Genomic DNA, 19,866 nt, shown 5'->3' with positions numbered 1-19,866 from the left:
ATTGTGAAACTCATGGAGAGAATAACAGAGGTAAATCTTTGTGCAGAAGTTCCATGCTATTCCCTGCTGGCCTCTGTGGGAAGGATGCAGAAGTGGTGGTTCATATCCATGTCCAGTCCTGATCTCAGGATCTGCTGCAAAGGTGCCTTTTACTCCTGCTGGAATTAGAGTGTTGAACTCTCTCAGCTCTTCCCAGTGATCTCTGCAGATCTGGCTTTGCTCTCTGGTGGCCATTTGTTCTCAGTCGGCATTTCTCCTGAATCAGAATGAATACTATGGACTGTTGTCTCCAAAACTTGTTTTTTCTGCAAGCATTGAGAATCCTGCCAGGGGTGGATTGGCAGATACTAAACACTAGATGGTGCTTCCAGGGCACAATTCTTGGGTGCTGCTGCTCAGAGGTTGCTGAGGAATGCAAAGCCACCTGTGCAGGGGAGACTCAGTGCAATCTTTGTTGATGTTTTCAAAGTTAGTGAGCCTTGGCTGCCCTAAATAGTGTCAGTTCTTATCCATATCTCTTCAGCATTATATTCATAAAATAAATAAATATCAAGTATTTTAGAGCGTTTGGCCCTCCTTCCCATGGGATGCTGAGCCAGTGGAACAGGAATGATGATAAAAGGCTGTCAGGATTCAGCTTTCCAGCCATTTCCTCCAGTGGCTCACTGTCTGTCTGCAGTTCTGTATTCCCTTCACCTTTCCCAAATCCCAGCAAAGCCCAGGGCTGCCCCTCTCCATCACTAGAGGGAGCGTTTTGCACGATAATTCCCATTCCAGCAGCTGCTGGTTGTCCATCGCTTATGTCACATGGATACCTCATATTTTTCCAATCTGAAAAAAGGGGAGGAAGGCCAACAAACTGGCTCTGTGAGACACTGCTAATCCTGCTTGGTGAGAAGGGGCATAAACCTTTTATATTATGTGGAGCACATAAAACATTTAACACACTTGAAGCTGAAGTCTCTGCTCGTAAAACACGATTTCCATGGGATATAATTCATTAATATTGCTGTACTTGTGGCAGAAGATAATTCAGCTGACGTTGTGGTTATCTCAGTTTTTCATGGGGAGGGAGTAGCTGAATAAACCTGGTTGGAAAGTCTACAGAGAGCACTGTTTTTCAGTGGAAAATTGGATTTTCAGCCAAATGAAAATGATCAGTTGAGCCTCAACATTATTAAGCACAGATGGAAGAGCATAAACTTTACAAATCTGAATGGGGACTGCATTTTTTCTTTTATATTTCAGTTAAATTTAAAGGAGATCTTATGTTTAATGTGGTGTTTCCAGCTGAGTCCTAGCTGTATGGTGTTAACTGCATGGTATCAATCAGCTTCACTTGTTTTTAAAATTCCCATCTCTGCTGGGAGGCAAAAATAAATAAATGCATAACTTGTATAAATCTTGGAAAGTGAATATAACTCCTTTCTATTTTAATAGAGATGTCTTTAAAAAATAAATTAAAACTTTTCCATGTGTGAAATAATTCGTGTTTTCACATTGGTTTTGTGCAAGTACAACAGGTGTAAGCCCACTCTGACACCAGTTTACACTTACTCACATATATATATATGTAATCCATACGTGGCATCCTGTGTTGGTAAATCAGACTGTTCTTTTCCATTTGGAAAGGTTTCCTCACTAAAAAGTAAAATGTCCTCTTGCATGGGCTGCTTCCAACTGCATCTGTCAGCAAGTGGAGCAATAATCTCCTGGAGTGAGTGGTGCTGCTCCGTGCAGAACTTGCTGGGGACAGGGAGGAAATGTTTGCATGCTGGGCAGCACGGACAGGATGTTCTGATGAATAAGATGTACTTTCTTCGTGTTTCTGTTATTTAATAGCCACGCTAGAAAAGCTCTTTCTGTATGTTTGGTGCTCTCTAACTCCAGGCTATTCCTCTCCTAGGCTTTGGTGTCCCTGAAGCTGCTGGGAAATCAGTTAGTTACGTTGCCTCCGCAGGATAAGTGGAATTGCAAACAACTTAAGTCGCTGGATCTTTCAAAAAACCAGCTTGGGAAGTAAGTGTTTCTTTCAAGTTTTGGCTGAGAAAACAAAAGATGAAGAAATAATAGCAAACCCAATCCCTCGTGTAACACAAAGGGTGTCAGGAGAGAATTAATCACCTGCATAGAAGGCATTGATACCCACATACCATGTCCCTGAGTATATTGTGTGTCTGTGACAGTGATGAATTATCCTCTGCTGATTCTTTGGGCATTTAGCACACTGTATCATTTATTAAGTGGATAGATTATTGATAATGGCAGTTTAATTTCAGAGCATGTAGGAATTTCTTCAGCCCAGTGTGTGGTTCATCACTACAAATACAATTTTGTGGGGAGTATATCTTAACCATAAACCATCTGGCTGGACTGCAGTTATTAGTTGGTGTGGGAGTATTGTTTTGGAAAAAATGAAAAGTCTTTGTTTTTTAAATGGAAGTGTAACCAGCTGCAAGTTCATACAGAAGATTTCCAGCTTAAAGGATTCTGTGATTCTAAGACTGACGTTAATAATGTCATCCAATGAAAGAGTGATGTTCTTCTGTTTAGAAATTCCAATAGGGATGTTTAACATAGAGAGTTAAAGGTCCTTTATCTTCTCCAAAACTGCAGTGAATTGTATCATGCTGATATCTTCTCATCTGGGTGCCTGTCCAGCTCAGTTTTTGGAGTCCTTAGGCATTTCTGTGTCAGTTGCAAAAGACAAATTAGCTCTTTTTGAATGTCCCAGTGCATTTCCAGAGTCATGCTGGTGGGTCATCTCATCTGAGACTCTCTGGGGAGGGCGGGCAGTGGCAGCAGGTCCTTTCTCCAGCGCTTCTGGTGGAGCTCCTTCAAAGTGCTGTTTGACAACCACTTAACCCCGACACCCATAAAGCTGGGGGTCAAGTGCTCCTGCCCTGGGAGCTGGGAGTGCTGCCTTGAGCAGCTCTGTTGATTTGCCAGGAGAAAACCACTGGGCTGGACAAGTGTCGGTGCAGTCTAATTGCGCTGTAGGTTTCTATCCCATCTCCCAAAGGCAGGTGGGATCCTGTGAGAGCTGTGCTGGGGATCCACAGCCATGAGCAGGGTCAGGCTCTGCCCCATGGAGCTCAGCACCTTTCCAAGCTCTTCTCCCCACGTGTCCCTGTTTTGTTTGGCCCACAGGAGCGATGAGGGATTTAAGACGAAGCGAATTCCCTTTTTCACCACGAAGAACAGGGTGCGTGGTGGCCCAGAGGCAGGTAAGGCACACAGCAAGTGCTGGGAATGCCAGGTGAGCTGGGAAGCAGCAGGAATCTGCAGTTTGGATGGAGGAAAAGCAGTGAAAATTCCTCTGCAATTTAAAGTGCAACAGCATTTCGTTAAGAGGGAATATGTTTAGATAAAACGTTTCTAAAGAAATGATGCAGCTGGTTGGTACCACCAATATAGAAAGATGGAAAAGGATTGAAACCTGTTTCTTTTGCTCTTTTCATGAAGGTTATGCCTTTTAGGCAGAGTGCTAAGTGGTGTGTTGAAGGGAAATGAACCCATAATTATCCCTATGACTCTTAGGGTTTTTTCTGACTTTGCAAATGGCACATTTCCCCCTTTCTGTGATTTGCACCCTCAGTTTGGGGCAGAGCTGATGAGATGCACGTGAAATCCCAGCGAGAACAAAGGGATATCTGAAGATATTGCGCCACTTCCTGCTCTCTGTGGGATTCATCTGCATTTCTTTTGTTTGTTGTTTTATTTTAAAGCACTTGGGGAGTTTTCTCATTCTGGCTGCCTGCAGAATGCCTGGCTCTAAACATTCCTTGCCAGTCACAGAGTGGGATAGAGCCAGCGTCGTCCTGACGCACATCAAGCAGCCCTCAACTGCTCGTGGGAGGAAGAAACCCTCCTGCAGCAAATCCTTCACTCAGCCCCCCTGCAAATTGTGTCTGATCTCAGGTGAAATTGGTAAATGCACCATGTGCAGCTGTAGCTTAGGGCTGGAGATCCACACCTTCAGTCAGCAGCTCTGAGAGGCAGAGGTTCTATCTGAACCTCCAGGCAAAGTTGATCCTGCCTCGTTTTTCTGTCGGTGGAAGTGGAGGCTGCAGTGCTGAGCAAGGTGTGTGTGTCCCTCGAGGGGGAGAAGAGGTTGTTCTGCACTGCTTCACAAGCAGGAAATGGAAATAGAAATGCTGTGACATCGCTGGAATATGGAACAACTGGAAAAGGAGTCTGAACCTTGTGAATCTGTGGAGTCTGACACATCCTCAGTGAAATGCCACAGCAGCATTTCCCAAAGGGGAGAGAAGGGCAGGAGCAGCAGGCAAAGGCAGCTAAAACCAGCTCTAAAAGGGAAATGCTGTCCTAATGGAAATCTCTACATGCTGCAAACCCAGCATAACCCCGTGCAGAAAGCAGGAGGGGATGGGCTCTGCATCAGGAACATTTGAACAGCCGTGGCACGTTACACCCTGGTGCCACCCTGAGCTGCCTCAGGTAGCAGGAGGGCACAGAGCAGCCCACCTGGTGCCACGGCTGAGCAGAGACACAGCAAAGCCAGCTCATCCTCTTCTCTCTGTTCCTCTGCCAAGTATAGCTTGGTGAGATGAGAGGATGTGGCCAAGAATTTAAACATCAAGAGAAAACAGAAGCTGGAGTACATCAGCTGCTCATAGAAGTCTCCTGGTGAGGTGGGGGTGGGCAGGTTTTCATATGATTTACCAACAAAGCTGTTTACTTAAGTCTAGATTATTTAAAGAGAATAATTTATGGGTGCTCACTATACTTGATTGATAAGTCTTAGAATAACTTCTTGCACATGCATGTGGTGTTGGTAACGCTTATTCATCCAAAAATATATTTTCAAGATGGGATTTGTTTTAATTTTTCTACAGTTCTTTAAAAGAAAATTTGAGCTGAAGCCAGAGAAATCATAAATAACTCATGAATAAATAATTACAATTCATAAACACCTCGAGCTTGCTTCCAATATAGTACACTCCTTTCCACCTGGGACTCTTTGGTGAATTCAGAGTATTGCTGCTATTTTAGGTGTTTGCTCCTACGTGTCCAAGAGGGACTAAATCTGTCTGTGCCTAAGTACCTGCTGGAGAGCAACAATGCAAAGTTTGAGTCCAGCGATGAGCCAGAAAGGAAGTGAATTGCATCCATGAATAAGCCTGCTGTTCTCTTAAAATAATCCCCAAGATGATTTTTTATTTGAAAACTCAAAGGCAGACTGTGACACTGCCCACACCAGACAGTCCTGTCACGTATATGAAACACCCCAGCAGACAGTGGGACTCTATCTTACTCCTTTTCTGATCACAGCTCAGGCTGGAAGTGCTGTTAATATTAGAACTGGGGAGTTTTCTCCTGAGGAAACCTCTTCCATTTTCTTTTTTTTTTTCTTCTCTTTTTGGCTTAATCTAGTTACAGTTCCTCACGTCTTCTCTGTAAGAGAAGATCTTGGTGCAAGTGGAACTGTCCCATCCTTGAGCAAGGGAGGGTCTTGCACCTCAGGGAGTTGCTCTGATTGTCCATGGAGGCAGCAGACAGTGCTGGTTGTACTTTCCTAATCAGACTCAAAATCTCCCTGGTTTTCCTTCATTTCAGGATTCTCCTTGGTAGATAAATGTGACACTCTTAATACAGCAACACAATCCGTGGCAGCTTTTTGTGCCACTATCCCAGGAGTCATCTGTGGAGTGAAATGATGCTCTTTGGACCCAGCTGAGCTTCCCTTTGTTTGATCCTCTCCAGCAGCACCAACTCAGCCATGCAGATGATGCTGTTATTGCTTGGGTTGCACCCAAAATAGGCAAGATGCTCCTCAGGCATGGAGGAAGTGCCCTAAGTCCTTCTGTCCAAACCAGAACAGAGGAGCAAACACCAGCATGTTTTAGAGACAGCATAGATCAGTCTGTCAGCTGCAATTTGGGTTTTCTTCTCTGTTGTTACTGACTTTGATCCACCATAAATTACTGCAGGATGCAACATGGGGACCTGAACATAAATTCTGACTGGCTTCTGGCTTTTCTCGGGCAGTATGGAAAAAATGTGTTGAGAACCAGTTGTGCCCTGGGTGTGCCTTTTCAGTGCCACCTGTTAGGCTGCAATGGGGGCAGTTCACAAGATACTATTATGCATTCAGGAGATGAGTTGCCACTCATCTCCTGGTGTTTAGTTGTTTTGGAAGGCTTGGAGTTCCTCCCTCAGCACCCCAGAAGTGCTGGACACCTTCAAACACTATGATTTTAGGACACTGAGATATGAACATTGATATTTGATTGTCATTGAAGGTCATTTGCTTTTCTGCTCTTGCTTCATGGTGGTCCCTGCCAAGGGGCATGACCTCATGTCCTGCCTGCAAAGTTCAGCTGAAGCTCTTGCTTCTGAGCCTGTTTTGGTTTTTTTTTTTTCTTTATTTTAAAGGTGCAATTTGTTTCCTGTCTCATTCCAGGTCCTTTTTTGGAGTTCCCAGCATTTCTGAGCGATTCTCTGGAGGTTCTCTATCTGAACGACAATCAGCTGGACTCTGTCCCGCAGTCCGTTTGCCTCCTGAAAGGTTTAACAGAGCTTTATTTAGGAAAGTAAGTCCTTGTCCTGGAAAAGCTTTGCAGTGTTATTTCCATGTTGTTTTAGTGACCAGTCTTCTGTGGAGCCCCACCCCAGATGTCCAGTGCTTTTGAAGTCAGAAAGCTGGGAATAGTCAGCCCCTTGTTAGAGCTGTGCCCATCGTTTGCTTTAGATAAGGAGGAGGCTGCTCTTTTGAATTAGGGAAGATGATCTAATGCTTTGAACACAGGCCTGGGAACCTGATGTGCCTGTAGTTCATTCTGGCATTTTGCTGTCAGTTTCTGTAGTGTTACATTCAATAACTCATCATTTTTGCCTTTATTTCCTCAACTATCCAGCAAAGATGATTACATTTGTCTGCCTCAGAGGATAAATTGTGGTTATACATCACTTTTAGGATGGAAATTGCTATTAAAGTGCTGAGTAGTCTTATTAAAATGTTAATGGAAGATTTCTGCAAGGATAGAATAGTGTAATCTGAGAGTCTGTGAGAGCAGCTACTTACACACAAAGCCTGGTTGTTGGTAGATTTATTTGTTTTTGTACAGTAACCCTGGTATCCGAGAGCTTCCTCCAGAACTTGGACAGCTGGCTAATCTCTGGCAGCTGGATATCGAGGAACTAAATATCAGCAACGTTCCTGCAGAGATCAGAAAAGAGGGTAAGGCTGATGCTGTGTATTCTTTATTAAATTGACTGAACATACAATAAAATCTCTTCCTTTTAATGGTCAAGAGCAGGAGCAGACAGTGTGTGCCCAAGCCCTCATTGGGGTTAACTGGAATTGCACAGGGAAACCTCCTACTCATATTTACAAATTTGATAATCAGTGCTAAGCCCTGGCTGCAATGATCAGTTTAAGACGGATCACAGTTTAAAATGATGACTTATAAATTCAGTATTTCATTTGCAGTATGCATAAATCCCCTGGCTTGCTTCCTGAATGTGTACATTTGAGGACATGTAGATGGTCTTTCTAAAGACTGAAGTGTTTAGGATCAGCAGCAACAGTCCCTTTGAAGTGTCTTTATTGTGAGCTGCTAGGTTTTTGGATTTATTACAACACTGTCTTCTTTGTTCACTGTCTTCTTTAATCAGAAAATCCAGTGGGAACCAAGTTATTAGGAATTATTCCTTCTCCAGCAGTATATTGCTGAAACCTCAATCTAACTTTAACTGGAAACATAAAAGTAGAGGGAAAAACTGAGTATTTTCCAATACTAAATTAGTATTTTATGTTTCCTTTCAGCTTCTGAAGCATAGGAGCCCCAGCATTTGTTTCTCCTTACAGTGCTCCATTGTGGAGCCTCAGAGCAGTGACCTTTTCCTGGGGTCTCTGTCTCAGGTTTGTCCGCTGGAGGTTTCTTTGTTTATTCTCCAGGCTGTCTCAGCCCACAGCCAAACTGCAGGGGGAACATTAATTCAGCTGCTGCGTGTGCAGCCATGGGTTTGGTGCTGTCCCTGTGGGTGTTGGTGACAGCAAACCCCAGCTCCAGCCCAGTCTGTCCCCTGCAGGTCCCAAGACGGTGCTGGCGTATCTGCGAGCGCAGCTGCGGCGGGCGGAGAAGTGCAAGCTGATGAAGATGATTGTCATCGGCCCTCCCCGGCAGGGCAAGTCCACCCTGGTGGAGATCCTGCAGACAGGGAAGGTGCCCCAGATGATGCACAGCGATGCCACCATCCGGACAACGAAGTGGGAGCTCCCCAAGCCCGTGGGACACAAGGCAAAGGTGAAAAGCAGTCGGAGATCCTCAGCCCCAGGGGGGTGTTGGAGCCCTGCTGGGTCCATTTGGGCTGAAATTGTCCTTTTGCAAAGAGCAGTTTCCATTACCTTGCAAGTGACGTGGTTTTAAACCCATTGCAATTCCTCTGTTTCATTTCCAGTTGGTACTGGAGGGCAGTTCTGTTTTTCTGAGTAAATTTGTATTCTAAAGAAAGCGGTGTGTTGGCTGCTGAAATTCTGGCTCTTCCACCTCGAGTAGACAATAATTTTGAGAGAATGCTTTAAATCAGCTTCTCTGCAGCAGATTGTCCTTTAATTTGGGACATCAGTACCTAAAGCTGGACTTCCTTGATATCAGAACTGTCCTAGATGGGGAAAGTGGGTAGAAGGTGGGATGCCTGACCTCTGGTGTGATCCAGGGATGTCCAAAGATCTCTTAAACACCCAAATCTCAGATGGCTCATTCAGGGAGTGTGTCGCACTGAACTCATTTGGAGAGCACTGATTTAATCCAAGCATTTGGAGGTGGCCCTGTCCACTGCCTGCAGAATAACCCAGGGATTAGAGGGTGCAGAGCTGGTCCTGAGGTCTTGTCAGAACCAATTCAGGGTGCAAACTCATGGCTCCTCCTTGCCAGATGAGAGCCGTGCCCACCACACTGTTTTGGAAAGGGGGAAGGAGCCTGCTGAGTTCAGCTGTTCTACAGCAAAGAGTGCCAGGCCAGAGATGGACAGAAAAGAGCAACACAAGCTGAGTCCTTGAAGGAAAGACTTTGGGATTTGTGCATTTTGTGTTGAAGAGCAATTGAGTAAAATAAAAGTGTAGACAGCACCAGAGACCTGGAGTGGGGTCAAGATGCTGAATGGACTTTTATCCCTATCTCTGAGTCTGTGTCCACACACACACACACACACACACAGCTGGTCTTTTGGATGAACAAAGCACTCCTTGTGCTGCTTAGGGCTTGGTTTAAACAATATGGAAGTTCTTCCAGCTGTTTCTGTGAGGCTTCCCATGGATTGCACAGGATCAGAGCCCTGCTGAGATGCTGAGCTCCTGGCTGAGCTCTCGTAGGGTAACTTGTCATGTGGGATCAGTCAGTAGCTAGCCCCAGCCCCTAAACAGAGCCCAGTGGGTGTTTTGTGATGCTTTGAGGATGGTGGCTGGAGCAGGGTCAGGTTTTGTCCTCAGTCACAGCCTTCTTGCCTCTCCAGGGCCACATGAGTTAGGGACAGATCTTCCCAGGTACACAGGTGCTGCACCTGGGAGCCCGAATGCCATTTAAGCAGAGAGCCAGGCTCCTCTTACTGCTGTCATGAGGTTGCACAGAGCAATGGATATAGGGAGACCAGGAAGAGAGCCAGAGCTGGAGAGACCTCCATTTAAACATTCCCCCAGAAATCAGTGAATCTGATTCACAGCAACTGCAATTCTGGCCCATCTCTGGCGTGGCACAGACGTCAGAAGCCTCAGAGCAATGTGTAGGAGGTGTTTGTGAAAGGCCTGAGAAGCTTCCCATCTCCTGAGCATCTCTATTCTGCCTGGTTCAGCTCTGCCTGAGCTCGGTGGAAGTGATTTCAGCAGGGGTTTCCTGTTCCCCACAGCAGTGGCAGATAAGCAGTTTCCATGGTCCTGTCGAGGGTGGCACAGACAAGGATGAAACAGTTTCTATTCCAGATGCAGTGAAGCACAGGGCTCAGAATGAGACCCTTGTTTGTACTGGAGAATCCACAGCATAAACTGGAGTTTTACCAGCATCAAGGGCACCTCTATCGTTTTAGCAGCAAGTAATTAGTCTTGATTTCCTGTGGGGAAGTGGTAGCCATGCTTAACAATTGCTTGTTGATTTATCTTTCCTGGAGGCACAATTAGGACATTGAACCCCTTCTTGTGTCATACATTATGCAGGCGTAGGTTTATACTTCAGCTATTATCTCCCAGTGATTTACTGCCACAGTTTGATTTGAACACTTCTCTTTGTCTAAGTAGGTTGATTCAGTGGAGTTCAATGTCTGGGATATCGGAGGCCCAGCGAGCATGTCTACAGTCAATCAGTGTTTCTTCACAGACAAAGCATTGTACATAGTGGTCTGGAACTTGGCACTGGGGGAAGAAGCTGTGGCAAACTTACAGTTCTGGTTGCTGAACATTGAGGTAAGAAGTCACTGGTGGGCTCTGGGATATCTATTTATCAAGTAGTAGCTCAGCAAGCAGATATGTGATATTGCAGATTCTTTTTGCTCTGCTTTTAAAAGCTCCCCAAGCTATGAATTTTGCACAGCATTTGGAATTCATTTTCCATTACGCTGTAGGCGTATCGCTATATTTAATGGTTTAAATTTATCATTTGCTTTGTTCTCCCTCACACACAGCAGAGAACGAAACAAAAGCTGATTTATAAACCCTTGCTAAGTAAGGCTGAACATACTTATTTTGGAATTAGTGTTTGACCACACTGTGCTCCAGGGGGGGTTTGAAGCATTTTCTTTCTTGTGTGGGTTAGACACACATGAGTCTCGAGGTTATATTTTTAACACTTTAGATTCAGGTAAGCTAGAGAGTATTTCCAAAGCAGCTCTCATTTAGAATCAGAGCTGCAGTGAATCCATTGCTGTGGATTGATTTTTGTAATACCATGTTGACATTTGTTTGTAACTCTTTATTATTTGATAATTGTCTTAACATGAAATGTGCAAAAACTGGTTCCTCTCAAAAAACAAATATCTTGTCATTATCAAAATATTAATGGTCCCTTTATGTTAAACCCTGATACAATAAACCCAAGGTGACAATTTCCTGCTCTGCAGTAGCAGCAGATGATTAAGCCATGCTCTGCAGAGCTTCTGTAATACCCAGATCACTTGTTGCTGTTGTCAAGCTGCCTCTATTTTATAAATACACATATATATTCCATTTTATTAATGTACATGACTCCCTCCTCTTAAATATTATGCTTTTCACATGTCCTCACTGATGTAATCTGTATGAGATCATTGCCAGTGCTTCCTCTTGCAGGCCAAGGCTCCTAATTCAGTGGTGTTGGTGGTAGGAACACACCTTGATTTGATCGAAACGAAATTCCGTGTGGAGAGGATAGCAACTCTGAGGGCTTATGTCCTGGCTCTGTGTCGCTCTCCCTCTGGATCCAGAGCCACTGGCTTCCCAGATATCACCTTCAAGCACCTGCAGTGAGTACTTGTGCCTTTGTCAAGTTCAGGCACTCACTCTTATTTTATGACACTTTTAACAATTTTGAGATACTTGATCTCCTTGGCAACGGAACCAATTTAGAGACTCGTCAGCATTGCATTTCATCTATTTTTGACTGAGATAATGTATTATAATGAGAGAGAAGGTCAGTGTTGCTCAGGAGGCTGATGATGAGTCTGAGAGCTGGAAGCTCCAAAGTCATGACCTTGACCAGCCTGTTTACTGCTCCCCCTTCACTCAGGTTTCTCACTGTTTGATGGTGGCACATTAGTCACACGGGGAGAAGGTGCAGATTGATTAATTAATGCTGCAGAGCGTGACTGTCACAGGGGGGTGCCAGGGACTTTGTTGAGGGGAGGCTGTGGGTGGTACCTGCTGTGGGAACACAGCTCATGTGGGCAAGGAGAGGGTCTGTCCCCTGAGCCCCTGGCAGTCCAAACCTGTGCCACCATCCCCAGGTGTCACAGCAGAGGGCTGGTGCTGCCTGGGAGATGGATGTCACTCAGGCTATGCAGTTTGACACTGCTCCAAGTGCTTGAATTCTCCAAGAGAATGCCCTTGGGGACAGGAGGCTTCTCCAGCTGAGAACAAAGCGTGTCTGCAAGCCAAGGGGTGAATGTGGCTGCAGCAGGCTGGCACCAGGCAACGTGAAAATGCCTCTGCCTGGGGCAAGAGCAGGTGGCAGCTGGCAAGTGAGGAAGGACACTGTGATGTCCCCAGCACTTCCCATCTGCTGCCTGGCAAAGGCACCAGCCGACCTCCCACACACTGCTCTGCAGGCACAGGCACTGTGTCAGGATCCCAGTGTATGTCAGGATCCCTGACTGTCAGGATCCCAGCACGTGTCAGGCTTTCTTTCACCCCGACAGGCATCCTGCACATTCTTCTTCACCTTTCTTTCCCCTTCCATTTCTTCTCAGCTTGATTTCATACCTCCTCCCTCCTGTGCCTCTCCACACCCCATCATACACCTGGAATGTATGTGGTATTAGCACTGGGGCTGGAGGAATGTGAAATCCTTGTGTGATGACCCAGGGTGCTTCTATCAGTGGTCAGGGTCCTCAGCATCCCAGTGAGTTGCACACTTCCCAGTGCCACTGAGGGCTGAGGTTTAAGATAAAACATATTTCATTAGGGAACGATTTTCTGTCTGCCATGGGAACATGTGTAGGATCAGTTAGAAAGACCCTTTGTTGGGGAAAGTGGAATAGAACTGTTCTTATCCAGCCCACAAAAAGACTAAAAGTAGTAGGAGTTGAAGAGAGCAGGTTTTTAGCTGTTAAAGAGATAATGAAAGCCAGCTTTTAGGATCTAAGCATCAATTCCCAGATTGCAGGATCCAGCTGAGCAAGGACCGGAATGAGGGTGGGAAAAGGTGTCTGGTAGTCATCATGCTGCCTCTTTGATCTGGGCCAGGGAGAGCTGGACTTGTCTCCAGAGGCTGCTGAGGCACAGGGTTTTCCTCCTGCCCGCAGCCCCTTCCAGGATGTGTGTGGCTCTGGAGGGACAGAGGGAGATGACTTTGGTCAGGCTGCCAGGGACGTCCCAGAGCTCAGAATGCTCAGGGGACAGCAGGGCAGGGAGTGAAGCAGGCAGAGCAGGGGTTGGACTAATACAGATGTGGCCTAATGCATCTTTTCCAGGCGACTCCGTGTTTTCTCCAAAGCTAAAAATACTCACTGACAGCCTTCCTCCCATTCAGCTGCCACAGGAAATTTAAAGTCAGTGATAAGAGAAAGTGAGCCTGGAAAGGAAGCCAGTGTGCTGATAAGGTTTGATAACCTTCACCCTTGCATGACTTTTGCAGTGAGCTCTCGTGTAAGACTCTGGAAGGCCTCGAGGGACTGCGGCAGCTGATTTTTCACGTCACTTGCAACATGAAGGATGTTGGCAGCTCGATCTGCTCCCAGAAACTTGCTGGGAGATTGGTGAGAACTGGGCTTTCTTGGTGACCTTTACCAAAGCAGGGCTTTTGGGGGACCTGGTTTTGGACTGTGAGGTGAGCTTTAGGAGTTATGGCTGCTGCAGGAGGCATGTGGATATATAAGATGGCAATCTGGCTTTGGGAAAAGACAGCACTATAAGATCCTTGTGAAGGAGAGATGGCAGCCAGTTCATCCCTTGCTGTCTGATACTGATCCTGCTGGTTTTTTCATGTGGCTTGCAGATACCAAGGAGCTACCTTAGTCTTCAAGAAGCTGTCCTTGCAGAACAGCATAGAAGAAGTCAAAATGATGATGTGCAGTATTTAACAGACAGACAAATAGAGCTGATGATCGAGCAAACACCTGGGAATGACATCAAAGACTATGAAGACTTACAAACTGGTAGGTCAGAGCAGACCAGTAATTTCTTGGAAATTAATATGTATGTCCTACTGAAATATTCCATGAATAGTAAATACAAAGTACACCAGTGTAGAGGTCACTTTGGAAATTGGTAATATATGAAATTAGTAATGGGACTTTGGGGAGAGGACTGGGAAGTTTCTAGGATGGTCTGAAGCTACTGATTTTTTTTAACAGGCTGTGTCTTGTTTCTACACTGTGTAGAGTGAGGGTTGCCATAGTTTCAAGGCTGGCTTCTCTGTAGGGCCCCAGTCTTGTGATCTTTATGGAGGCCTTGCTCCACAGGAGGCAGAGAGAGCCCTTCCCTGTGAGGATGGCAGGAGGAGGGTGAAGGGGAGGTGTCATGGGCACAGAGATACTGGCTGTGAAGAAGTGAGATGTGGGTTTTACAAGTGGAGTGTCAGATAGCAGCACTCCTCAGATAAATGTTACTCTCTTGACTTGGCTTCATGCTGACTGTCTCTGGAATGCATAAAACTGCACAAACTGCCTCATAGCCTTACTCTTCTGCACTGTAGTTTCCTAATACTGTTCTACTGCTAATCCCCAATTCTTTATTTTTTTGCAGCAATTAATTTTCTGATAGAAACAGGGACACTACTGCACTTCCCAGACACGAGCCACGGCCTGAGGAACCTCTACTTCCTTGACCCTGTCTGGCTCTCTGAGTGTCTGCAGAGGATTTTCAACATCAAGAGCTCCAAGTCTGTAGCTAAGAATGGAGTGATCAGAGCAGAGGACCTCAGGATGCTGCTGGTTGGGACAGGATTCACCGAGCAGACTGAGGAGCAGTACTTCCAGTTCTTGGCCAAGTTTGAAATCGCCCTGCCTGTGGCCAATAACAGGTATGTTGATAATTAGAGAGGCTTAATCAGGCTGGAGAAAAATGGCCATTTAGTCAGTGGATGTTAATAGGCTTTGCCACTGTAAGTGGTTGTCTTGACAAAGATCTTGCCCTGAGAAAATATCTGAGTGTGTTCAGCAGTGCAATGGAAGGCACCCATCCATTTGGGCTGTATTTCCTGGCGTGAGCATCCTCTGGCCCAAACCAGCCCGTGTGAAAGCTTTCCCAGAGCAGTCTTTGTCCCCTGGGTGCATTGAGGCTGGTGACAGGCTCAGCCACCAGCCCGGAGGGGCAGTGACACCGCCGGGGATGTGGCCACGAGCAGGTGGAAGCTGTAAGGGCCCAGCCGGCGCAGCTGCAGCCGCCGGAGGATGTGAGGCCACGGCTGCCAGGCCTGAAATATAGATGGGCTGGAGTCATCTGTTTCCAGTGAAAGATCCTCACTTCAGTGTGGCAGAAAACTTCAGGCAATCAATAACTGTGTCAGCCCTGAAAGTAGCGGCATTTTATTCCTGGTGAAATCAGGAAAGCGTAGCTTTAGCAGCAACGTGATTCACTTGATTTTTTTAACCTCAATAGGTGTTGATCAATAGTTTTCCTAGAAATGCTCTAAGAAACCTCATTCTCTTTAAATGTTAATGAGTCCTCCTCCCCTCAGCCCCCCGATCCCTTTTCCTCTGGGCAGCGTTCCCTGCGATTTTTCTCTCTCCCATCTGCTTGGCGACAGCCTGTTGTTGGGCTAGCGGTGGGACCAGAGCTGTATTGCACTTTTGATGTGGCATTTGCATTTCACTTCCTTGCCCTTGCAGGACAGCGCGGCTGCATCGCCCTGAGCCTCTCGGGAGCTCTGAATGCCAGCACAAGTGCAGCATTCTCTGTGCTGTCATTATGCCTGTCACTTATCCAGTCCCGGATGCCAGCAAATTTTCTCAGGCTTAACACAGATAAAGCAGCAATGTTTCTGCTTAGTCCAAAATGCCTTTTGGACTCCTTGTCACTATCTGCCATTTTTCTCCGAGGCAATTATATTGTCTGTGCCTCGGGAACAAGGAAACTGCTTTTTCATGGCCTGCCCAATGTTTTTCTGAGCGATCCAAGCCACATTAGCAGAATATTCTTCCCACTGACGGGCTGTAGCTATAGCAGGTTGGATTAATTTAATGTACTAGCCAGACACAGAGCAGTTATTTGTTACTGTGCTGCTGCAATTATTGTCTAGATTGCCAGATAGGGTTTCTGTGCAGTCAGTAGAGAAAGCAGCTGCCAGATTCTGTTCTGAAAGGGTGGATGGGGGCATGTTTCACATATTTTCAAAATTTGCATTGGCTGATGTTCAAGAGCATCGAATCACCATCTGTGTTATAATCCACTAGATAGTTGTGGCCCAGAAGGGCCTCACTGGCCCTTCTTACACTCCTAGACCTTTTCTTGGATGTTCTGAGGGAAATTTATTGGCTGTCTTACGATGCATCCACTACTTTGATAGAGCAAGAAGTTTTAGTTTGTTGCACTCTACTTTTCTGCCCAAGGTACATGTAACTTGTCTGTGTTCTGCTTCTTAAAACGCTGTTAAAAGCGTGACCATTCTTATTGCAATTTATAATTGAAATTTTTGCCAGTTCTACATTCCAACCATGTTTCATGGAACGGATAATTTGATCATGTAATATGTCATCACGTGTGACATATGGAGAGAGCTGTTGCCTAATGACGGCTGGTTTTTCTGAGCTGATATTTCAGATTTTACACAATACTGCAGCTGCTAGAGAGAAAACGTGAGAGGCTTTAAAGCACTGGATTCTGACCCAGCATTAGTTCTGGTTGTGTCTCATCCCTGCCAGTGTTATTTTGGTCAGGTCTCTTGGCCACGAGCCTCATTGCTGTTGTTGTGCCCATCAACAATGAGCCCCAGATGCCAACACATTTTCTCAGGCTCAACACTGATAAAACAGCAGTGTGTCTGCTTATAGGCAAATAACATTTTAGATTGTACAGGCGTCCTGGGATGTGTTTGGTATGGAAGAGAATCACTGACAAGAGATTTACTGGCAAGTATTGAAAGCCATAAGCTCATGGTTTTCAAAACAGGTCTAGTGTTCCAGGAGGTTTAACTTCCCAAATACTAAAGATCAGGACAAATGAATATTCTAGATTTACTGGGAGATCTGAGAATGATTTGAAGACATTGTGGTCCCCTACACCAGCATAACTCTGTTGCTGCTGCCTGGTCAGGCACAGATAGCATCAAGTCTCCTTCACACTTGGGCAAAGTACCTAATAATCTGCAGAGGAATCGGAGCTAGACAAGTGATTTCTCTGCTGGCATCAGCCTGGCAAAGGGAGCTCTTGCTTCAGGGTTTTGTCAGGGATGTGGCAGGGATCCATCAGCTGCAGGATGGAGCAGGAGGAATGAGGAATCCCTGTCTTGGTGACCCATGAGGTGCTCTTGTTCTGGGGCTGGGCTGAGCCAGAGCTGCCCAGTCCCTGCAGCCTGGAGCTGCCTCACTGCTCCCTCCCACGACCCCCTCCTCTCCCCCCTTCTGGGCTTACTGAGCCTGAGCTGCTGGAGGTTGTTTTGCATTTACCTCCTGTTCCACAGCTGTAATTCCCTGCTTACTACCAGGGCAGAGTAGTACCAAAAAAAAAGAGTCCCGACATCACAGCTGTTCTAATGACTCTTATATTTTAATGCATTTAATTTGTGAGTACACAAATGCTCATTACATCAATTTTAGCCCTTTCCAATAACCCTGGCTGAATTATGTAATGTCTGTTTTGCCTCTGCTTGCTTCCATAGTGTAAATTAATTTCTCCATGTATTGCTGCAGCGCTTTAGTCTAAAAGCTTTTTTATATGCAGTAGGCTGTGCCATTAAAAATCTCTTTGGAGACTGAATCGCCCTATTATCTGGTAACAATGTACTCACTGTTAAAAGCTGTAGCTAAAATCTGAGCTGTTGAACTTGACATGTTTCAGCTACCTCCTCCCTCATCTGCTTCCTACCAAGCCGGCGTTAGATATCCACGGGCTCTGCCACCAGACCACAAACACGGTCCAGAGGGTCTTCAAGATGAGTTTTGTCCCCGTTGGCTTTTGGCAAAGGTTCATAGCCCGGATGCTAATTAGCCTGGCAGAGATGGACCTCCAGGTAGGTTCCTGTGTCTGCCTGCAAACACAAGCAGACAGCTCAAGTGGTTCTGTGTAAGTGGGATGTCTCTTCACATCCTGCTCGTCTCAGTCACAGAGTTCGGTAACATTGTTTGAGTAAATAGGGAGAGACGAGGCTCTGCACTGAGAATCTGGTTCTGTTTTTACGGTAGGTGTCATTGAGAACAACAAATTGGCACTGGGGGAGAAAACCTGAGTTCTTCACAGTCTCTTTATAACATGATCCCCTGGAAGGTCTCAGTTCCTCCAGCATCTTCCAATTACAAGTAATTGGAGTTCTGCCTGCGGCTCTTGTCCATGACCACTCCACCAGGCCAGACTCCCTCACAGCTTTGCCAGAGGAGATCTGGAATAGCTCCACCAAAGCCAGCTATCTGAATCTCTGTGGATTTAAATGGGAAGAAAATTACAGGACTGTTGCCTTAATGAGGCACCCTGTTAGTCCAAGTGCTACGACTGCCATTAGTGTTTGCAAGGTTCTGAGAGCTGAGTGAATTTTGATGTTGCAGACACGTTTGCAGCAGTTTCTATCTCAAACCATAATAAATGCCTGCAAAATATTTATAGTACTGCTCTGGTATCTTCTTAGCAGTTCTCCATTGAACTGTCAGTGATGAACAGAGCACAGAAAACATGATACCTGTTTTTGGAAGCTCCTCTGTGTTCCAGGCTTCTCAAACCATGTAATAACTTTACCTCTTTTAATGGGCTGTCTTGGCAGCCCCTTGCTTACATCCTCCTGGGCACTACATAATCCTAGAGCACCTTTCCTAGGGGCTTCCTCCAGTCCTTGTGAAGGGAGTGGAAAGGATGCCAGGCGTCAGACCTGTCTGCAGGCAAATAAATGTTGGAGCAATGAGTACAGCGCAGTCCTGCAGATTAACTTTTTGGTTTTAAAACAGAAATACCTTTTGCTCTGAGTGCTGGTTTGAAGTGTCTTGGAAAAGAGCCATCTTCCTCCCACTAAAACAGGTGGAAAAGTTAACTCTCTGCATTGAGGGTAGACTTCATCATTCACTAGAACATTTAGTACTTTAGGTTTATAAGACTTTTGCAAATGCAGAATAAATATGGCAAATGTCACAGTTATAGAATTAGCTTTGTGCACTGATATGAAATTGTTCTTTTTTGAGTGGCATAAAAAAGATTTCCACTGTGGAACAATCAGTTTTACCACTTGTATTTCCATTCCATCGCAAAATTTTTTACGAGCACAAGTCACTTTTACTGGAAAAGGTATGACAGCACCTGTGAAAGCCAAAAAAAGAAATCACCTTCTTGCTTGATTAAAACATCCTTTTGAGGAAACTCAGCAGTTTAATGATTCTCATGCTTTTCTGCTTGTTTCAGCTTTTTGAAAACAAGAAGAACACTAAGACAAGAAACAAAAAGGTGACCATCTACAGCTTCACAGGCACCCAAAGGAACCGCTGCAGCACATTCCGAGTCAAAAGGACTCACACTGTTTACTGGCAGGAAGGTCTGTTCGTTACCTTTGATGGAGGCTATCTTAGGTAATTTGTGTTCATAATGCAGCATGTGTGACAGGGGACTAATAGAGTGTATGAAACACATCAGCTGAATGGAGATGGATGGGCCTGGCTCAGGCTGTGTGCTCACTCATCAGGACAAGAGGAGGCTCTTCTAATGGACATAACTCATCTGGTAACAGCTGGTGACAAAGATGATGAATAACTGATTATTTGGCAGGTCTGAATGTATCAACCTTATCTGTTAGTGCAGCCACTAATTGAAAGAGGCCTGAGAACAGAAAGTAAAATTCGAGGCAGGGCTCTGCCAGCTTAAAATCGTGCATTTTTGCATGCAAAGATTTCCTTACCTCAGTGAGTTTTCCACTGAATCCTAAAACTTCAGCACTGCATGGCAGTAATCCAGGTCAATGGAGGTGCTTCTCTGCAGCAGGGACTGTGGACAAGTGCCTTAACCTGGCCAAGGCAGAGCGTCTGCTGGCTGCAAGCCTGGGGAAAACCTCCTGCCCATGTACTTTCACAAATGCAGACACTTAAGAC

The 19,866-nt window shown here is 45.6% G+C and overlaps 1 protein-coding gene across 3 annotated transcripts in view; it reads left to right on the top strand.

Annotated features, from left to right (window-relative positions):
• The window catches only part of LRRK1 (leucine rich repeat kinase 1), a 70,099-nt gene that overhangs the window by 29,789 nt on the left and 20,444 nt on the right, over nt 1-19,866 (top strand). For all 3 annotated transcript variants that reach the window (XM_085070344.1, XM_085070343.1, XM_085070345.1), the window contains 12 exons: nt 1,907-2,019; nt 3,151-3,227; nt 6,428-6,557; nt 7,092-7,204; nt 8,059-8,273; nt 10,256-10,420; nt 11,282-11,454; nt 13,284-13,404; nt 13,644-13,803; nt 14,393-14,669; nt 17,645-17,816; nt 19,187-19,350. In XM_085070344.1, the coding sequence (XP_084926470.1) occupies nt 1,907-2,019; nt 3,151-3,227; nt 6,428-6,557; nt 7,092-7,204; nt 8,059-8,273; nt 10,256-10,420; nt 11,282-11,454; nt 13,284-13,404; nt 13,644-13,803; nt 14,393-14,669; nt 17,645-17,816; nt 19,187-19,350 (1,880 nt within the window). The remainder of the gene's footprint in view (nt 1-1,906; nt 2,020-3,150; nt 3,228-6,427; nt 6,558-7,091; nt 7,205-8,058; nt 8,274-10,255; nt 10,421-11,281; nt 11,455-13,283; nt 13,405-13,643; nt 13,804-14,392; nt 14,670-17,644; nt 17,817-19,186; nt 19,351-19,866) is intronic.

Source organism: Lichenostomus cassidix, chromosome 10 (assembly GCF_008360975.1).
Source record: "Lichenostomus cassidix isolate B80296 chromosome 10, HeHo_3.0, whole genome shotgun sequence".
Lineage (NCBI taxonomy): Eukaryota > Metazoa > Chordata > Aves > Passeriformes > Meliphagidae > Lichenostomus > Lichenostomus cassidix.
Note: the sequence above shows the minus strand (reverse complement) of the source record. Positions and strands in the feature narration are given on the sequence as shown.